This window comes from Pleuronectes platessa, chromosome 1, assembly GCF_947347685.1.
Source record: "Pleuronectes platessa chromosome 1, fPlePla1.1, whole genome shotgun sequence".
Classification (NCBI taxonomy): domain Eukaryota; kingdom Metazoa; phylum Chordata; class Actinopteri; order Pleuronectiformes; family Pleuronectidae; genus Pleuronectes; species Pleuronectes platessa.
The window spans coordinates 25,645,739-25,665,106 of NC_070626.1; the positions used below are offsets into that span (position 1 = coordinate 25,645,739).

At 41.6% G+C, this 19,368-nt stretch overlaps 2 protein-coding genes across 2 annotated transcripts; one reads left to right on the plus strand and one right to left on the minus strand.

The window, feature by feature from the left end:
* Nucleotides 1-188: 188 nt before the first annotated feature.
* On the minus strand, nucleotides 189-4,528 carry gatm (glycine amidinotransferase (L-arginine:glycine amidinotransferase)). Its single transcript, XM_053422221.1, has 9 exons — nucleotides 4,405-4,528; nucleotides 3,332-3,550; nucleotides 3,044-3,239; nucleotides 2,380-2,570; nucleotides 2,138-2,275; nucleotides 1,891-2,055; nucleotides 1,736-1,799; nucleotides 1,519-1,635; nucleotides 189-1,408 (listed from the first exon to the last, which is right to left on the minus strand). The coding sequence occupies exons 1-9, from the start codon at nucleotides 4,471-4,473 to the stop codon at nucleotides 1,296-1,298; spliced, it is 1,272 nt and encodes a 423-aa protein (XP_053278196.1). The 5' UTR covers nucleotides 4,474-4,528; the 3' UTR covers nucleotides 189-1,295.
* Nucleotides 4,529-9,925: 5,397 nt separating this feature from the next.
* On the plus strand, nucleotides 9,926-18,827 carry zgc:158482 (uncharacterized protein LOC100009650 homolog). The gene is made up of 10 exons (XM_053419736.1): nucleotides 9,926-10,512; nucleotides 11,219-11,428; nucleotides 11,514-11,672; nucleotides 12,915-13,039; nucleotides 14,902-15,096; nucleotides 15,429-15,519; nucleotides 16,075-16,273; nucleotides 16,952-17,049; nucleotides 17,181-17,311; nucleotides 17,627-18,827. The coding sequence occupies exons 1-10, from the start codon at nucleotides 10,032-10,034 to the stop codon at nucleotides 17,801-17,803; spliced, it is 1,866 nt and encodes a 621-aa protein (XP_053275711.1). The 5' UTR covers nucleotides 9,926-10,031; the 3' UTR covers nucleotides 17,804-18,827.
* Nucleotides 18,828-19,368: the final 541 nt, after the last annotated feature.

The window sequence follows — 19,368 nt, forward strand, 5'->3', positions numbered from 1 at the left end:
AGGTGCAACAGGGTTTAGTGGATTTTGTTATATTAGAGATGTTGTGCCATGGATCTCATTACTAGACTGGAGTTATTCATAAACTGTGACGATATGCAATTTGTGCTTTTTCACAACGTAAAATTATCCAATATAAGAAATAACATTTACAAAGACAAATTCACAACCACAAAAAATATGTACCCAGACACAACAGTTTTTTATTAACATTTATTAATGTTGCATAATACAAAACATGACTTTCGTTCCCCTGCTGAGCCGCTAGCGTCCCTTGAATTTGTGGTTTTATCATAAATCTCAAGGCAGACTTCAAGAGGCCAACATCTACATCCGACTGTATATACAGCAAAATGAATCATCAAACATTCACCTTCACAACAAAACCTTTTTCACTCTTTTAGGCGTTTTTTTGCTTTGCACACACCAGCAGCCAACCAGTTCAGTGAGAAAGACTATCAGCATATAACTGGCCCAGATTTGTAGTAGGAGAAAACAGCAGAGGCAAAAGGTTTACAACATCTGATATGGACCGCATACTTTTTAAGTAAATATATAAAAACACCAATTGTTGGGACATCCAATAAAGAGTATGAAAAATATAAATAGAACTTTGTCCGTTCAATCAATTCAAATCTTTACAAAATAATATACCAGCGATAAGAAATAAAAATTGTTTCATGACCTACAGAACAACTTTTACACATTTCTTCAAATAAAAATAAAATACTTTGGAAGAATTAAGATGTCCGAGTTTTGGAGAGGAGGCAGCGTCTCTCCTCCTGTGCCCAAGTTCGATGACATTCACATACCAAGTTGTACCTTGTCCTCAAAGTTGTGGCTTCACAATAGCCAGGCCAGAAATGCAGTTAATATTGAGGGTAGTGACTGAAGTATTCGTTACTGTTGAGCATATATTGTAAATATCTGAACAAAGCTGTTTGCAAAGGCATTTGTGATGCACAGCGATGTCGACTCAAAACAATTCCTACACGTTCATTTGGGACGTTAAGCCCCCGTCAGGTGCCACCTGCCAGGATGAGATGCTAACGTTTTCAGCTGGATTCATTCATGTGTGGTCGAATATTAGTCTTTGAGTTGCAGCAGGTGACACCCGAACATGCACATTTTAAATGTTTGAAGGCAGGGATGTGGGATCTGGAAACAGTAGTTTGTTGTATCGCAGAGCGGGATACAAAACAACGATAGCCTGACATTAACTCCGACATTGAGTTTAAAAGTCCGAACAGAGGCTTTAATCTTTAAAGCTCAATAGAAACTGCCTATTTCTGGCAAGGCTAGTGGAAGTAGGACTGCAGGGTACCACGGCGGCGGACATCGGTTGTCCAGCAGTGGAAGCCACCACCCAGGGAGTTGGCATGGCGAATGTTCACCTTTATGGTCTTGATACCTGCAACAACCAAAAAACATGCATGATTATCACGCAACATGGAGTCGTCATTCATCTGAAAACGTCCTTCAAAACACAGAGAACATCTTCATACTGATGAATAAACTCACCAAGATTCTCAAACATTTTCTGAATGGTGGTTTCATGTTTGTCAACCATCACACGCTTCTCGTCCAACATCAGGACGTTCATGGACAGCCATTTGGAGGACATCCACAGTGGGTGGTCTGCACAGACAGAGGGGAGAGGGGGAGGGGGGGGGGGGTCTCTGTGTTAGAAAGACTTCTTGATATAAGAGAAGGAGGAGCTTCAGTGTCAGTTACCCACCATCAGGCATCAGAGGCGTTGGAGGTTTCACAACATTCCAGCCGGCCTTCTTGAACATCTCAATCTGAGAAGAGAGAGCGGTGGTTGAACAGGAGATAAGAGAATGTGTCATCCCGCTCGGGGGCAGCACCTGAGGTGAGGAGTGGGCTTTGTACCTGGTGACAGGGGCGATCCGGGTTGGACAGCACCAGTCCAGGCCCGATGATGTTGAAGGTGGCGTCGATGTGCATGGGGTTGGGATCTTTGAATGAGATGATGTGGATCTTGTAGTCTGATCCCAGGTGACGACGCATCCATTCGATTCCCATATAATTTGTAACCTAGGAAATTGACAAAAATAGAAGAAGTTAGACATGCTGTGTGTGTTCTGACGCAAATACTCCAAGTAGGTCAACTTCACACCTGACTCCTCTGCACAAAAATGTCCGTCCCGGCTCGAATGAAATCAGCAGCGTCGAAGCAGGGCTCGAACTCCGTGGTGACAAACTTCCCCTGGGCGGCCAGCTTGTGTCTGTCCTCCACTGTGCGTATAGGGTAGTCCTGAAGCACACCAGCAAGAAGGATTTAAACCAAAGCAAATAGGCAGTGATCATATAAACAAGGTGTTTCGTTGCGGGTTGACCGAAGTTACATTGAGGCCTTACCTGATCGTACAGCTCGTCGGACATGGTGGGTTTGGGAGCAGTGGTCCATTTAGCACCTTTACTGAAGTACTCCTTCATCAGAGGTCTGTAGGCCCGGTACTCGAAGAAGCGAGATCTCCAGGCCATAGGAGCCTCGATGATCTCATTACCCACAACCAGGAGGATGTCTCTGGGCATGGCAGCGTACAAGCCTGCAGCAAGGAACAGGATAAGTTCACACAGAGTATCTCATAAAACACAAAGTCGAGGATTAACTCCGATAAAATCGAGACCAGCAGTGGAAGAAATATTCAGATAATTTACATAAGTAAAAGTATCAGTATACAATATATATTAATGGACCATTATTATTGATGTATTCACAAGTTAATGTTAATTTATGTTACTGAATATTTATGTTTTGTTTAGTCAACTAAACTAAACTACTCTTCTTTTATGCTTCTGTTGGTTGAGCGGGAAATGGAGTAAGTACAATACTGTTTGATAAGATGTGGAGTTGAAGTTTTAAATGTAAAGTAAGTAAGTAAAGTAAAAGGCACAGAACTTTTGACTTGTGACTTCATGGGATACTGGTTTTGAGTTGGGATATACATTTTGATATTAAAAGTATACTTAAAATAACCACTGAGTAATAGAGCTGATTTGTGTATAAACGTGTTTTTACCGGAGGATGAGAAATCGGGGGTGGTGTAGTTCATGGACCAGTCGATGGGCTCCGGCCTCCTCACATTGACGCCTTCGTGACGCAGGATATTGCACATTTCTTCAATCTCAGCGTGAGCTTTTTTCAAGTGATCCGCAGGAAAAGGTTGGCCCCCATACTTCTGGAAGAAGGGCCAGTTCTTCTCATATGTGTTAGCCTGTGGAGAGGGTTGCAACACTGCGTTAATCACATTGTGCAGTTAAAAAATATATGAAATAATGTGCTAGTAATTTTTACACTGGTGCTTACTTTCACTTCCACAGTGAAGGGAGGGACATTGGCATTTTCGGCACGACCCACAATCACCTCCTCCAGAGGGTCCCATTCATTGAAGCAGCTGACGGGACAGTCCTGTGGCACAAGCCCAGTAACATGCTCCTCTTCCACTGCCGCGTGGGACTGAACAGCTGCTGCACTTGAGCTGCTCTGGAACGCTCTCTGCACCCATCCAGTCACCGACCGGCCGAGCTGAGCAGGAAGAGGAGACATGGATCAGAACTTTTATTTCCAAAAGTATTCTGCAGCAGGAAATAGACTCAAAGGAAGAGTAACATAACACATATATGAAGAACAGCTGTAACTTGAAACATGACAATTATTTAGATTCTAAAAAAATCATCTTGTGCATTTTAAACTCCTTTAACAAACACATGTGACAACATGTAATTGCTGGATGTTGCATGCAGTATTTTTCCTTTTAGTGGCAGAGATTGAAATTCAAAGTGATAATGGGACAAGGCCGTGTGACCTGACAGGGCAGCTCCCACCATAAAAGGCTAATTCAGGTAAAGAAAAGCACAGTGATCTTAGTTTTTAGGCTTGGTGCCAAAGTACACGTGTAATTAAGAAGCAGTGTTATCTGCAGAGATACAGGCGCTGCAGTGCCGGAGTATTCTGCTGTGCTCAGGAGCAGCTCCAGTGTCGCTGGGTCTGGGAGAGCATCTGTGCAGAACAGCTGTTCACTGTCACTCAGGGACCACAGCACCAAAAAAAAAAACTCCCTGCAGTTAGAGTCCCAGACAACTTTGAAGCAATTTGAAGGAATCTGTGTCTTAAAGTTTCTGTGATTTTTCTTTTCTTTCAGCCCAGACAAAGATTTTTCTTTTTTGCATTTTCCTCAATTTAGAATCTGAATCAAACAAACAATAAAGAAATAAATGAATTGAATTGATCTTAAGTGGAAGAAGCAGCTTTAGATGTAGATATTTTTCTTTATTCACCTTCTCTGACATGTGCTTTTTTTTAAACCACGAACAAACCAAAAGGCGTAAATGAAATAAAAATAACTAAGAGATTAAATGTTAATCCAACATAATACCAACCATGGCTCCGATCAGATGGGCAGCCTCGGCCCCCCTGCTACCTCCTCTCAGACACCTGACTCGCAGCATTGTCCGATGTAAAAGTGATGATGGTGATGTTCAGTGAAATCAAACGGCGGCGAAGGACCTTCGTTTTTACGCACGAATGGAGCAGCCTCCTTTATAGGCGCTGCCCTACGTGCCTCGGAGATCATTGGTCGGGTCCGGGTTGTGGGGCAACGTGACTGGAGGAAAAAGCTATTCTGAAACACAATCCCTTACGCCAGCAAATTCTTATCAGCTGGGCTGTAAGGCCTTGAGAGATTTTACTGAGGAGAAAAATGTGTCAGGAGCTGGGAACTTTTATTTTCGACAAAAGACATCCAATACAATGACAGAATATAATACAAAAACCTACACACATACAATGGAAAAATATAAAGAGTCATATTTTTTATGTTTCATCTGTTTGTACTGTCGTTAAACCTCACTTTACAGTGACAGTATGAACAGATAAACGATGAAAAAATATTGGAAATGGATTTTCTTTTGTTTGCTGCAGCAAATAGGATGAATGAGTAATGGTTTGTAGTCATTTCATTTACATATTTGAGTCTATGGCTTGCACATGTCTTTTAGGGTATATTATTTTCTATATATTTTATTTTTATACTTTTGTATTTATGATCAGCACAAACATACCAGATCAAATACCTTAACCTACCAGGTATTAAAACCAGATATTTACTCTTATTCTAAAGTAGATTTTTCCAATAGGTGCTCTCTAAATAATATTTCACAATAAAAGGCCAACAATAAAATCTATTTAAAATAAACAAAGGAAAAAACTGAAATAAAGCTAAATAAGTGGCAGCTCTGCAGACTTGTCTGTGTCTTGATCCTTGCTCACCCGATGGTTTCCTACACAACATCATTATCAGTATAATATTGACATCAGCGTGTTAGGGGAAGAGTGAACGTTGCTAAAGGAGTTGACCTAATCAAATAGATAGGTGGCCCGTGTGCAGGCTGTAACCACATGCTCCGCTGGACTGTGCTCGCAAGAGTTTCATAACCCACGAGACCTCAGTGACCCCTGACGTTTGCCCTCTTAAATAATCTCTGGCTAATACCCCCGGCTCAACACGTCCAGACGATGTCTTCAGCTCCCTGCAGCATCATTTACAGGCCCGACAATCGCTTTATGGTTCCAAGGAAGCAGACAGAGCCGACTAGTGCTTCTGATGTAACTTTGGAGAGGGAGCCGGGCCAGCTGTTTCACCTTGATTCCAAGCTTCATGCTAAGCTAAGCTAACCCTCTGCTGACATCAGACTTCAAGCTTCTGGTCAAACCCTCGGCAAGAGGAACTGAGCGACTTCCGATAAAACGATTTAAGGCCCTTTATCATGTCAGTTGATATCGTGCTGAAGTGTAGCAGCTGATTGTGGTGCTGAAAGAGCTGCAGACTCAAGCATTAGTTCCCAACACTTGTGGATTTCAATCCAAAGGGGAAAGTTTGGTGACTTTAAGGGACTTGAGATGGGTTGAATGAACGTCCCATTTTACATGTTCACTAAATAAGTTGTGCACATTAGCAAACTTTGCAGCGTGTGTTTTATTTTGGTCTTTCATATCTGCAGACAGTTTCCACAAGGGAGTGTCCGTGCGCATCTTTTTTTTTTTTTTCTTCTTCATTGTTTTTATTGGAGTTTTTTGTTTCCATTCAACAAAGAAACAGTGTCTACAAAACTAGACACAAAACAAAACAAACACATGACACCTCTTACATGAGGGATGAACATATGGCATGATACAAGACGTGGTGAATCTCACAGTACACGAATGTTGTTCAAGTCCACATCAGTCCTTTTAATAGGGTGGAGGAAAGGTCTGGACCGATATAGTCCAAAAATGGGCGCCACACTCTGTAGAACTGATCTACACTGTGATGTATGACGTTGGTAAGATATTCTAAAGGGATCAGTTCAAAAATTATTTTGCGCCAACCACAGACAGAAGGGACCTTGTCACTGACCCACTGCAAAAGAATATTTTTCCTAGCTGCAAACGTTAAAATATTATACAATCTTTTGTTGACTGCTGTTTTCAAACAGTCACTTGGGAGACCTAGAATCAGGGATATGGGATCCATTCCTATATTAATATGAAAAATTCTCTCTATTTTACTTATAACTTCAACCCAATATCTTTGAAGTTTATGGCAAGACCAGAAACAATGAGTTAAAGTTCTCACATCAGTTTTACACTTGAGACACAGAGGGGAGAGAGAGCGGTTGAAGAAATGCCTGCGGTGAGGGGAAATATGTAATCTGTGTAAAATCTTCAGTTGTGTTGCTCTTGTCCGGGTACAAATTGAAATCTTTTTTGCAAAAGACCAAATGGTATCCCACTTGTCTTCATCTATGGTCACAGACAACTCCCTCTCCCACACACCTCTGACCCCCTGCACAACAGTAGTAGAAAAACCATTAAGCACATGGTAAAATAAGCTCATAGACACTTTCAATTGTTGATGAAACAGAATCCTCTCAACAGCAGATATTTCAGGGTGGTCAATAAGGGTTGTGCTATAAGTGATATAATGCTGTATTTGCAAAAAGCTAAAGAAATCTTGTTTGAACAATTTGTATTTGTTAGTAAGCTGTTCAAATGACATAAGCTTATCATCTGACATTAGGTCACTGAGGGATTTAATTTTCTTATTAGACCATTGTCGAAAACCAGGGTCCGAAGAACCTGGGGGAAAAGCAGGATTATTAATTACTGGGGTGAAAATGGATGTTATATTTGATCTTCCCTTTTAGAGTGTTGATTGTTCCAGGGTTTGCACAGAAAGCTTTGATTTCTTTAAGATTGAAGTTTTACCCTTAACCCAGTCGTTTACAAATCTTAAATGGGCACAAAGCTGGTAAATTTTTATATTAGGTAAGTCCAGGCCCGTGTGCATCTTGTTAATAGAAGTGTAGAATCACATTTGGTCCAATACAACCAGGTCTGCAAAAGCTAATAATGAAATGACCGTTCAAACTCCTTCAAACTGAGAGACGAGAGTCAAAATCTTGTCAGCCTGAGTTGAGAAAATAAATGTCTTAAACTTGTTTTATTAAGTTTGACGAAATAATTTTATTTCCAATCTTATGTTCAGATTTTAACAATTTATTCCGCTATGGTTGAGTTAACTAAAGCAGGAAAATGTTTTAAAACGCACAAATGTACTAATGTGTTCTGTACCTGCACTGATTCTGAAACTGACAACAACGCAAAATTAGCTGCTGTATCTTCTGTGCCATTTCTACAAGTAACGCAGACAAGTAAATGTTGTTCAGAAGCCACAGAACGTTTCATAAAACATTATGATATCTACCTTCAGAAGTTTTTATCAGTGACAGTCAGTTTCGTTTTGAACGAGACACATTCCATGATAAACTGAGGTGATGGACTTTGAATGGAGACAAAGAAAAGAGTGCCACCTGCAGGAATTTGAAACTGCTTCAAAAGAACAGTCAGAGAGAAAAATACAAAGAAATAAATACATATAAATAAAAAACAAAGATTATGGGCTTTTTTGTATGTATTTTTGCAAATATAGTCAATTATAAGAATTGTCTTGTTTGTAAACAGTGTGTGTTCCCAAGAACATTCACTAAAGTTCAGTTGAACTTTGATGAACTTCCCTGAAGTCACTCCACGGTGGACCTGACAGACAGAAACATAACTTACAAATCAGATTAAGATTTAGCAATAAAGACATAAAGTAGTAAAAGAAAATTGACATGTTTATCAGAGAGGAAACCAGTGATTCCCGATCTTGTTTGGCTTGTGACCCTTCACAACACAGTAATGTCTCACTGGGGCCCGTCGTCATGTTTCAGATCTCTGTGAGTTGTCAGCAGATCCACCAAAGGGACATCCCCCCTCTGAACTTCTCACATGGCTTCATTTTGTTTGGGGCTCAAACAGGTCGTATTATGCAACCATTCATAAAAACGTATTCTTGATATTCATAAAAACTACACACTGCCCAAACGCACAAGGACCCACATTTTATTTATGGATCCTCATATAACTGCAGGAGCTGGGGACAAATGGTTCAGATTTGAGGACATGGGAATAAAAGTGTTTTCCACAGAGAGGGAAGGCTTCTATTAAAAGTCTATAAATAGATGAATAAGACCCTTGTTTCATTGATTCAGTCATTCTAACTATTTGGAGAGATGACTCCTCTGTAGGCGAAAAAAAAAGGGTTCTAAAGCAATAACCATTTTTTTTGGCCTCATGCACAAAACTGGCCATGTGTATTGAGCGGTTCACCTCATTTACCCCTGGGATTTATCTTGCACCTGGACTAAATCACCTACGTAAGCTGTGCGTGCCTAGCAATGATAAGAGAACCTCAAAATGCTTTTTATGTCAGCTTTATAGGTGAAACTCTTTTGGTTATCTGGTCGTTGACGAACAGCGGCTCCTCCTACTGCACCAACTGACCCCGGACCAGCTGCAGAGTTACACCATCATTCATCTTAACTGCCTTTTCCAGCTGACTCGGACACTGTAGATCTCAGTGAGGCTGAAATGGTTCTCAGGTTTTCTTACATCTTCCAACTTTGTTTCCCTGTAAAAAAACATTTTTGATCACTGAGCATGTCCAGATTTGATTCAAACCCAAATCACAGGTCCTCTTTTATTCAACTTGAAAATCTTCAGATCTTTCCCCCTCTCTGGCAGAGGTCAGCAGGTTCAGTGGAGCTGGATTATGGGATGGCACAGAACTGTTCTTCTCTCAAATGTTGCAACAGCTGTTATTATGAATTATGAATGTGCTGCTCTTTAGCTGTTCTTCTCCATGTATTGTTGTTGTTTTTAACTATTGATTATATACCATTGACCCAACACTTGGGTTGGCACATGTTGTTATTTGTTGACTGATCTGGGTGTAGTCATAGTCCACACTCACCAATGGTGGATTTACACTTTAAACTTTCACTTTTTAAACTGTGCCATATTTATTTCTGCCGGTGCAAATCATGGCTAATGTGCAATATATTCACACTGTATATATTCTGTTTACAATGAATATATTGCTTCTGTTCGATTATATGTTTTTATATTTCCTTGCATTTATAAGTATTGCTTTGACTGTCCTCTTTGCTGCTGTAACACAGATCATTTCCCTGTTGTGGGACTAATGTCTTAGTTTAAATTGTCTTATCTTGTCATTTTCTGCATGTATTTGTACTGTCTAATAAAGTGAACATATTTAGACGGAGGCCTCCCCTTGCACTGTGTTATTATATCGTTATTTGAAACATTTCAATGATTTTTTTTATCTCTGCAAAATAAATCATAACGATAAAAAACAAATTCTTCTTCCAGAACAAAACAGAACCTTCTTCAGTGTCTTCAACAGTTCAGATACACAGATTGTACGCTACTGTCTCCTCAGCTGCTCAGCACCAAAACAAATTCCTCAACCCTAACCTCCACTTTTTCCTGTGACTTCTGTTACTCCGGAGAAAATGCTCCGCCCCACTCAACGAAATCCTTATGTGCAACATTCCCCATTTTGCAGCAGCGTGGGCTTCACTTTATTTGGACGGGATCTGCAGCTTTTAAAGGGGAAACCGGGATGGATTTGTACGTGGTTTCTGTTTTATTTGCAAGTGTCCTCATCGGGCCGCTCGCCATCAGGACTTTCTGCCCGTATCTGTGGAAGGATGTGCAGTATTTCGGAGTTCTGCTGCGGATCTTGGTGAAGTTCGCCTCCAGGCGCAGGAGGAGACCTCTCTTCTCTGTCTTGGACCGTTTCTTGGAGCAGAGCGCGGCGCGCGGGGACAAACCCTTCATTGTGTTCGGGGAGGACACTTTGTCTTACTCGGTCACGGACGCACGGAGCAACAAAGTGGCCAACGCTCTGCGGGCCCATCCCGGGTTCAAGGCCGGAGACACCGTGGCTCTGTTCATGGGGAACGAACCCGCCTTCCTGATAACCTGGCTGGCGTTGGCTAAGCTCGGATCCCCCGTGGCTCTGCTCAACCACAACATCCGCACCAAGTCCCTGCTGCACTGCTTCAGCTGCTGCGGGGCCAAGGTGCTGATATCTGCCCCGGGTATGAAGATCAGTGCTGAGCTATTTACTTTAGAGATTCAAACTTTACATGAGAGCTCCAGGGAGTTGTTACTACACTCACACTGAGGTCTACACTGATTTACACTGCAAAACTACACTCTTTGTGTCTCGGTCAGTTTGACCCCAGTCCTGCCCAAACAACTGTTTAATAGGAAAGATGAGTCAGGCCACTTTGAGAATAAGTTCAAAAGTAGACAATAAAGTTTAAGAGTCAAGAATGAGGTCGATATGTCCAGAATAAGGTCAAGATATCGATAATGAAGTCGTAGAGAAATAGGGTAAAAATGTCACTAATAAACTTGAAGAGTCGAAAATAAAGTGAAAATGCCAAAACATATATTTTATATCTCGACATTCCATCTTTACTCTCGACATTCCAACTTTATTTTCAGCATACTGACTTAATTCACGACTTATTAAGTTATTCTCAAAATAACGCCTGACCCTACTAATACTAATAACTAATACTAATAATTCCTCACGCCTGAGCCTAATAGTCTTCCGTAGTTTAAGATGCAGTCACATGTTTCCTGGCTCAGTTGATTCTTAGTTAGTGTCCCTGCCCACAATAGCAACTTGCAAGATTTTGATTGGCTTCAATGTGTCTTCCACTTTCTACATATTTCACTGTCAACATTGTGTCTTGCTGTGTGTCCCCCCCCCCCCCCCCCCCCCCCCCCCCGCAGAGCTGAAGGAGGCAGTGGAGGATGTGCTGCCCACGTTGATGGAGCAGGGCGTCACCGTCCTCCTGATGACCACACACTGTGACACGCCGGGAATCGAGAGCTTCTCTGACAAAGTGGAAGAGGCGCCAGACGAGCCGCTCCCTCGATCCCTCCGATCTCACATCACCTTCAAGAGTCCTGCCGTCTATATCTACACCTCTGGAACCACAGGTACCTGAGTGGTTGTGTGTTTGCTTTTCACTTTCACACGACAACCCTCCTTCGGTTTTCATTAGGTGATCTTTGTGGATTGCAGGTCTCCCGAAGGCGGCTGTGGTCAATCAGAACCGTCTCCTGATAGCTCTGGCGATTCTGTCTTCAAACGGCGTAACGTCCAGTGATGTCATCTACGTCAACCTGCCTCTGTACCACACAGCGGGCTTTCTAATCGGCTTCATTGGCTCCATTGAGACAGGTGAGACGACTGAGTTGTAGCTGAAGCTGCATCTCAGACCAGAGTTCCTCCATCCGTCAATTCGGTTGAGAACTTAAAGGGATAATGGAAATTCCCTCATTATCTACTCACAACTATGCCGATCGGGGGTGGGTGAAGTGTCTGAGTCCACAAAACACAGTTGGGGTCTCAAGGGTCAACAGTGTTGCAGGCAAGTCAAACACATTTGAGGTCAATCGCTAATCCTTCTTCAGAGATAATAAAACAACAGAAAAAAACACAACATGCCACCACACTGCTTGTGAGGTGTCAGCCAAGTGTCTACAGGCCCCGCCCTTCATAATTTACTCTTAACAAGGGTCATTCACACCATGATTTAAGCCTCAAAGTCCAGAAGTGGCGAGGCTAGCGGACGTAGCCACAAGATGAGGCACCAGAGGGTCAGTGAAGGCACCTCGTTTGAAGATATCAGAGGACATTTAGGGTCAAAACAACGTAAATAATTAAAAAAACATTTCTTACTAACAAAACTGATTTTCTTATCTTGTGTAAAACGTAAGTATTCCGATATTTGATGTACACTTAATAATCTGACTGGTTTTGAATCAGCTATGAATCATTTTAGTGATGATGAGAAAATGAAACTATTAAATTACCCCTTTTACAAGTGCTTCTAGAGGTTCTCACCCATAAACTGCAAAACCCATAAAAACAAAGTCTTCTTCACTCGTCATGTGGTGACGTCCCTGCTCCTCTTTCTCCCTCTGGTTTCCTCTCCCTGGGAAACTGAGAGAAAGAGTCTTTTGTCAGTTTGAAGCAGGACTCTGAACAGAGCCACGTCAAACAAGACCAGATTACCTCCACTTTCTGAATGCTTCAAATTAGACCAAAGTTCACCCTGCTTTAATGTGTCTGGGTAAGCAGCCTGACCTGCACACACACACATGTTGAGATATCCAACACAGCACCACCACAATCACAGTGCTGTTGTGTAGCACATGCAAGTAAATTACATACGGTTTAAAATACTAATGCAGTGACCGTTCTCTGTAACGGGCAGTTGGCTTTTCTCGTGGTGACCTGCAGTAACTGAGCTTACATACAAATGTATTGGTTGATTATCAATATCCTAACAAACATGCCGTCTACGACTCGCTCACTCAAAGGCCAAAGGTCAAATTGAACCTTAAGCTTTTGCAGTCCTCTTCCTTTGCTCTTCAGCCCCTAATCAAACCGCCTGTTTTTTATTGTCTTATTTTGAAGGTTCAACCATCGTCCTGAAGAGGAAGTTCTCTACCTCTCAGTTTTGGGACGACTGCAGGAAACACGGTGTGACCGTCGTCCAGTACATCGGAGAGGTGATGCGTTACCTCTGCAGCACAGCAAAGGTAACATTATTCCAACTGGCCTGAGTGCTGCAAAGCTTAAATCTGAGCAGGTTTACAATATTACAGAGCTGGGAAAGTAGGAATAATAGTAGTTTTTCAGATTTTGCTCCCATTGTGCTGCAGCAAAGCTTCAGCAGCTGCATGTTTGTCATGTGACGGCTACAAGTCTCAACTGAAACCCACACCAGGGTCAGTGGTTTACGGTTCGCAGAAGTTAATGTGACTCCCCCCCCCATTACAGGGCCAGGGATTTGCAGTTATTAGTTGTGAAGGAGCTGTTGTACCTGGTGCCTCATATTTAATGATGTTGACATTCTTATTTACTGACCTTTATCTATTCATTTAATACCACTGTTGTTAATCACCTCTGCCAAGGAGGTTAAGTCTTACCCGTCTGTTTCTCTGTTGGTTGGTTTTCTTTGTTTGTAAGCACGATTAATCAAAAAACTACAGAGTGGATTTCCATCAAACTAGTTGGAAGGACGTGTTTGTTTGTTTTTTGGGTGTGGATCCCTTAATTTAATCTTTATTTTAACCTGTGAAAACTTTGTACATGACGTAGGGACCTCATTTACAATAAAGCAGTGAACAGAAAGTAAACAAAACATTCCAAGAAAACACAAATAAGCAGTCAAACTGGCCAAATAGTAAAATCAAGAGCAAAAGTCCTTAGGAAAAGTTCATAAAATGTATTTCAAAGGTAGAAGACAGTAAAGGTAATCTATAAAAACAAATGAATGAACCAAAACAAGAACATCTTGATGTAGAATAAGGTGAGATTCAGGGAGAGGTCCAGATCTTGGGGCGGATTCAGGAATTTAATTTTCACTTTCACAAATCAGGCCTATTTAAAGGGACTGATTCCAGTGTGTATGTGAAGCCTGATTAAATTAAAGAGGACTACTGGGCCTTGGCCAAGGTACAGACCGTGCTCTACTGAGTGCCCTTCCAGTTACTAGAAATATTGTAGCTCAAACATGGTCACACAGGGTCTCTGGCAGGGGGCCGGAGTCACTGTTCCTCCTCCTCTGACATCCAAACTACTGTAAAACCTCTTGGCCTGGGCGGCGGCAGCGGGAACCGGCTGCAGCGAGCTCCCCTCGACACAGATCATCTTTGCAGTTATCTCCTGTACATTCCCACATTGCTGCACAACTGGCTCACCAAAATAGAAAAAAAATCTCAACTATCATGTTCCAGCCTTCTGCGTCAGTCTCTGCAGGGGTTTGCAGGAAACCGGTGAACATCAGCCGTTAAACTTAAAAATATTCCAGGTTACGAGACAGACTCCGAACTCGTGACGTTTCTTGAAAACGCGCCAGCCGGATTTAGGAGTACCGTAGACATGCTGTCGACATGTATGGCCATTCAGGGTTTCCGGTTGCATCACATGAAGTGGGTCTCAATTTACTGCGTGACCCTACACCGGCCGGAGGAGGTGGCCCGTCTGTATCTGGTCACCTCTAGGAATAGATGCTGGCCTTTACTTAGGAAGACCATATCGAGTAACTTGGCAACTGAATGTCCCTGGAACTAGTATTTGACTTTATGGTCACATTCATTACCTCAAAATGTACGTGCTCTACAGCTTTTGTATGGTTTTTCGAGAGATGAGTATTTTTAAGTCACACAAAAGTGTCCTTGCTAGAGTGAGCTTATCATTACATATACAGTAGACAGGGGTTAGTTGTACTTAATTGAAAGTTTTCTCATCCTTATTATTCGAGTGTCCAATTAGGTTACTGATGTCTCTTACAAACCTTGTGTGTTTACGTTAGTGTGATTTAAAACAAACACTGTGTTACTCAATCTACAATGTTTGATACGTGAATCTTTTTCTTTTTTTTTATATGAAAATGCAGAGAGACAACGACAAGGAGCATAAAGTCCGACTGGCCATCGGTAATGGAATCAGGGCCGACATATGGAGAGAGTTTCTCAGCCGCTTTGGCAACATCAAGGTCCAAGAGTTTTATGCCTCCACTGAGGGAAATGTGGGATTTGTCAACTATGCAGGAAAGATTGGAGCCATCGGACGTGTCAACTACTTCCATCGGGTAAGAATGAGATCATCAAGAAACAAAAAGAAAAGCATGTACTTTCTGTGAATTTTTTAAGATTTACTGCCTTTTTTATTAAGCTGTGTGTCCAAGAGATGTCAACTCAGCTTCCAGCTTTTTTCCCCTGAGCTTCCGACGGCATCTAATGGTGGAGCAGGGAACAGCTTCATCCATGAGATGTGATGGAGTGCTCTGATAAAGCCTTGAGTTCCGATTATCTTTACAGCTTGTACTAGGAAATACATTCTGCATTGTGCTTGTTCATAACAGCAATATTATAATAATATGCAGAGATTCTCTTATCAACGATGTTTTACTTCCTCCTGTAGAAGCTGTTTCCCTTCACCCTTATCAAATACGACACAGAGCAAGATGAAATCGTCCGAGATGCTAATGGCCTCTGTGTGGAGTCGCCCAGAGGTGAGGAAACAACAGATAATAAGAAGCATAAGACTACAGATAAAGATGGACAACATGTATCCGCTTATTTCCCGGTTACAAGCGCTGCCATCTTGTGCATTTGGATCTGTGCAGTAGCGATCGGAGAATTGAGCCAAATCAGCGAGGTCCCGCCTACATAAGCACCCGACCAATCCCGAGGCAGTCTCAGCTGTCAATCATGAAGATTCACCCCGCTTTAATTGCATCAGATAACTAATTAAGACCAAACTTACCTCGAAAAATAACCACTGAACACACAAGTGTGATAAGAACGAACTTCAATGATAGAACCATCTTTGAGAAACACTTATGTGACGTATACTTCGACTGTTTAGTTTTGTCCATGTCCCATCCACTAACATGGAAGAGGATTATCACCTGTACTGCTGCCAGCCACCAGGGTGCGATCAAGGCGCTTTGGTTTCACTTCTGGGGAGCTGGCACACGCATCATGTGGGTGGGGTCTATTTACCAACCAATCCATGGAGTCCATTGATAGATGCTGTCAGTAATGTCTGTGGCTTTTTCTTCAAGGTGAGACAGGACTGCTGGTGTCGAAGATCACAGACATCGCTCCTTTCGTCGGCTACGCTCAGAACAAAGACCAGACGGAGCGGAAGAAGCTTCGGGATGTTGTGAAGAAGGGAGATCTGTACTTCAACAGTGGAGACCTCATGAGGATCGATGAGGAGAACTTCATTTACTTTCAGGATCGTGTTGGCGACACGTTCAGGTACAGAGCTCCTGTGGACTTTGTTTCATACAGAATATTAATAATAATTTGACACAGAGACTCTTTGGCTATGAGTGGTCCTGGCTCTTTTACCTCATAGTGTGTTCAATATAATAATAATAGTTTTTTTTTTGTCCCAGTTTTGCCTTTTTATTTCCCTCATATTTTATGAATATCCTCTTGCTGTTAAAGACACAGTCCATTATTGTTGTATAGAAAAAACATCCGCACTTTTCTTTTTATATTTTCTAAAAAAGCTCTATATTTTTGGTTTATTTGATTTATTATTGGTATTGGACATTTTTTACTCACTAATATATATGGGCTCTATTGTTACACAACACTCTTATTTCCCAAAACTGAATAATTTTACTAGAACCTTCAATAGGAGGAGTTTTATTATTCTAAAAAGTGCAGGTCTCAGACATTCTTATTAACCACGGATCTAAATCTGCAGCAGTAAACACTTTATACCCAAGAGTCCTTTGTAAAAAAAACTTGTAGTTATGGGCAAACTGGTACTTGTTGCACAGTCATGATTTTCTCTTGTACATAAAGAAGGACATAGACCAACAGCTTTTGTTTCCCGACTTGCCCTGAGCTGTAAAATGTATTTTCACCTCACGTTCCAAAAAAACCCCAAACCGATACAGAGTTGTGATCTGCGTGCGCCCACAGGTGGAAAGGTGAGAATGTGGCCACGACCGAGGTGTCGGACATCTTGACCATCAGTGACTGTCTCACAGAAGCCAACGTTTATGGAGTCCAAGTGCCAGGTGACGCTCATCTCCTCTGTACCCTTCACCACACGGGGCTTTTAAAACGAATATCCTGACTTCTCATTGGCAGATCATTAAATGTGGTGATGAATCGGTTTATTATAACAAGTGCTTTGTCTATTTTGTAGGGCATGAGGGGCGGGTAGGTATGGCAGCTGCTACTGTGATGGAAGGCGCCGAGTTTGATGGAAGTAAAATATACAACCACGTGGTCAGCTACCTGCCCTCATACGCCCGACCTCGCTTCATAAGGATTCAGGTAATTTAACTGCATACACACCAGGTACATCAGATTGAAATCCACTAGAGAAGAGCTCATTCTAAACATGGCTGTATTTCTTTCCATACTTTTTCATAACTTCAACATAAAAGCATTGTAATTCAGCTAGATTTTTACCTATTAGATAAATAATTGCTAAAGAGGAAGTGATTCTTCGAATTTTGTTGTCATGACAGAGATCAGCTCCTGTGACACCCATGCATGTCTGTATTAGTTGTAATTGCTGTTGCCGCCGCTGTAGTTTAACCAAGGACATAGAAGTAACTGAGGATTTTGTACTTTTCTTCAATCTAGAACGCCGTGGAGGTCACTGGCACCTTCAAGCAGCTGAAGGTGCAGTTAGTGGAGGAGAGTTTCGATCCAGGACGTATCCGGGACCCTCTTTATATCCTCGATGATAAAGAGAAGAGCTACGTTCCGCTGACAGAGCAGATCTACAGCTCCATCACATCAGGACACATCAAACTATGAGCAGATGTGGTCACTAACCGACTTTTCCGACTATAGTGGCATTGAGTTTTTTTTAATGAACTTCCAACTCAGGGAACAAACCTCAAACTATGTGTATATGTGAAAAATATGAAGATATAAAGACCATGTTTAAAAACAGTACACAGTCGTTGAGGGTGGATTTGTTAGGGGTCAGTCTGTAGGAGGAGGAGGGAGTTTGATATAATAATAATAAAAATAATAACATTATTTGTATAGCACTTATCTAAACAAGGTTACAAAATTACAAATTCGTTTGTAATAAATGATATTCTGTCACAACATAAGGGGCCTAGCTGTTGTTTTAAAAAGGTGTTTCCCTTGCTGCCCCATTACCACAGAGACCTTTTCTAGTTTTGAGGCGGCACCGCTCCGGTCCTTGGTCTAGCTATTTGGCCATTAGTCCTTCTCTCACAGAAGAGTACTTGGTTTTGAGGAAAGATGTGAGTGACATGTGATACTCGGGTGGAAAACCGTTTTCCTATTTTTTAGAACATCTCTCAGGGGCCATAGATTACTGAACAATAATCACCTACAATAATAACCTGCTTACGCACACTAACATCTGGTGTTTGTCTGTAATGGGAATTGATACAATCATAATTCACTCCAAGATCAAATGACTCTGCAGTAAAAGTGGATTTTTATCAGCTCTTTTCTTTATTTTGGCACCATTTATTTCAGCGGATTTTTGTTTTGTAATCAGAAAACCAAAATCAGGAGGTGAGCTGTTTACAACTGTGCCAACTCTGAACAGGGTTAGATTCATCCTAGTTTATTTTGTTTTTGCAACTCATCCCTTTTTATGCCTTTCTCTTTTATGCTCTATAGGATTAACGGCTGTCATGATCCTTTTTATTGTTTCTGAGTTATTTCTATGTCTGTTATGAATTTGCCAGAGGCCAGATGCAGTGGTTTTAGGTTACAAAGACCAAACATTTATATTCATGTGCCACTACCTGTACATAGGAATTACTCTCATGAACATTAAAGTGATTCCGGTTGTAAAAAAGTTTTCTTGTGTTCAGTATTCTCATTTTATTCATCATATAAACAATACAGAGACACAATTTCAGGTTTGACAATTGTATAAAGAAACCACTAGGTGGAGACACATGCCATCAGAAACTCTGTCCCCAATGGAGCTGGAATACACAGAGCTACAAACGTGACACTGGCAAAAATGTGGAACAAATTAATGTGGACATTTTATCTGGCAGCTGGGACCTGCTTCCATTCCTCCTCAAGATCCCAGTTGCTGAACCCACAGCTGCTGGATGAGATCAGGACTGAGTCAGACAGGGTTTTCACAGAAGACTGGGAAAGCATTTCTTAGTGGGAAGCATATTGTCCAAATGAAATAACTCTTTGGTGACGCACTAAGATTTGAAACTGAGATGCTCAAACTTTAAGAAAGAGAACCAGACAAAAAGTACACAGAGGAAATACGCATGTGCTAACATGGATGGCAGAGCCTTTAATGATTAAAACGTCTGGTTGTTCAGAGTTCATTCAGGGGAACAAAGTCCTCATAAACTGCCGCAGTT

Bases quoted from the DNA above. Each gene is read 5' to 3' on its own strand.
- gatm (XM_053422221.1), bottom strand. From the start codon at position 4,473: ATGCTGCGAGTCAGGTGTCTGAGAGGAGGTAGCAGGGGGGCCGAGGCT. The intron at 2,056-2,137 runs GTGTGAAGTTGA...TCAATTTCCTAG, and splicing joins TTTTTGTGCAGAGGAGTCAG to GTTACAAATTATATGGGAAT. The intron at 1,800-1,890 runs GTACAAAGCCCA...CTCTCTTCTCAG, and splicing joins CGGATCGCCCCTGTCACCAG to ATTGAGATGTTCAAGAAGGC.
- zgc:158482 (XM_053419736.1), top strand. From the start codon at position 10,032: ATGGATTTGTACGTGGTTTCTGTTTTATTTGCAAGTGTCCTCATCGGG. The intron at 15,097-15,428 runs GTAAGAATGAGA...TTCCTCCTGTAG, and splicing joins GTGTCAACTACTTCCATCGG to AAGCTGTTTCCCTTCACCCT. The intron at 15,520-16,074 runs GTGAGGAAACAA...TTTTTCTTCAAG, and splicing joins CTGTGTGGAGTCGCCCAGAG to GTGAGACAGGACTGCTGGTG.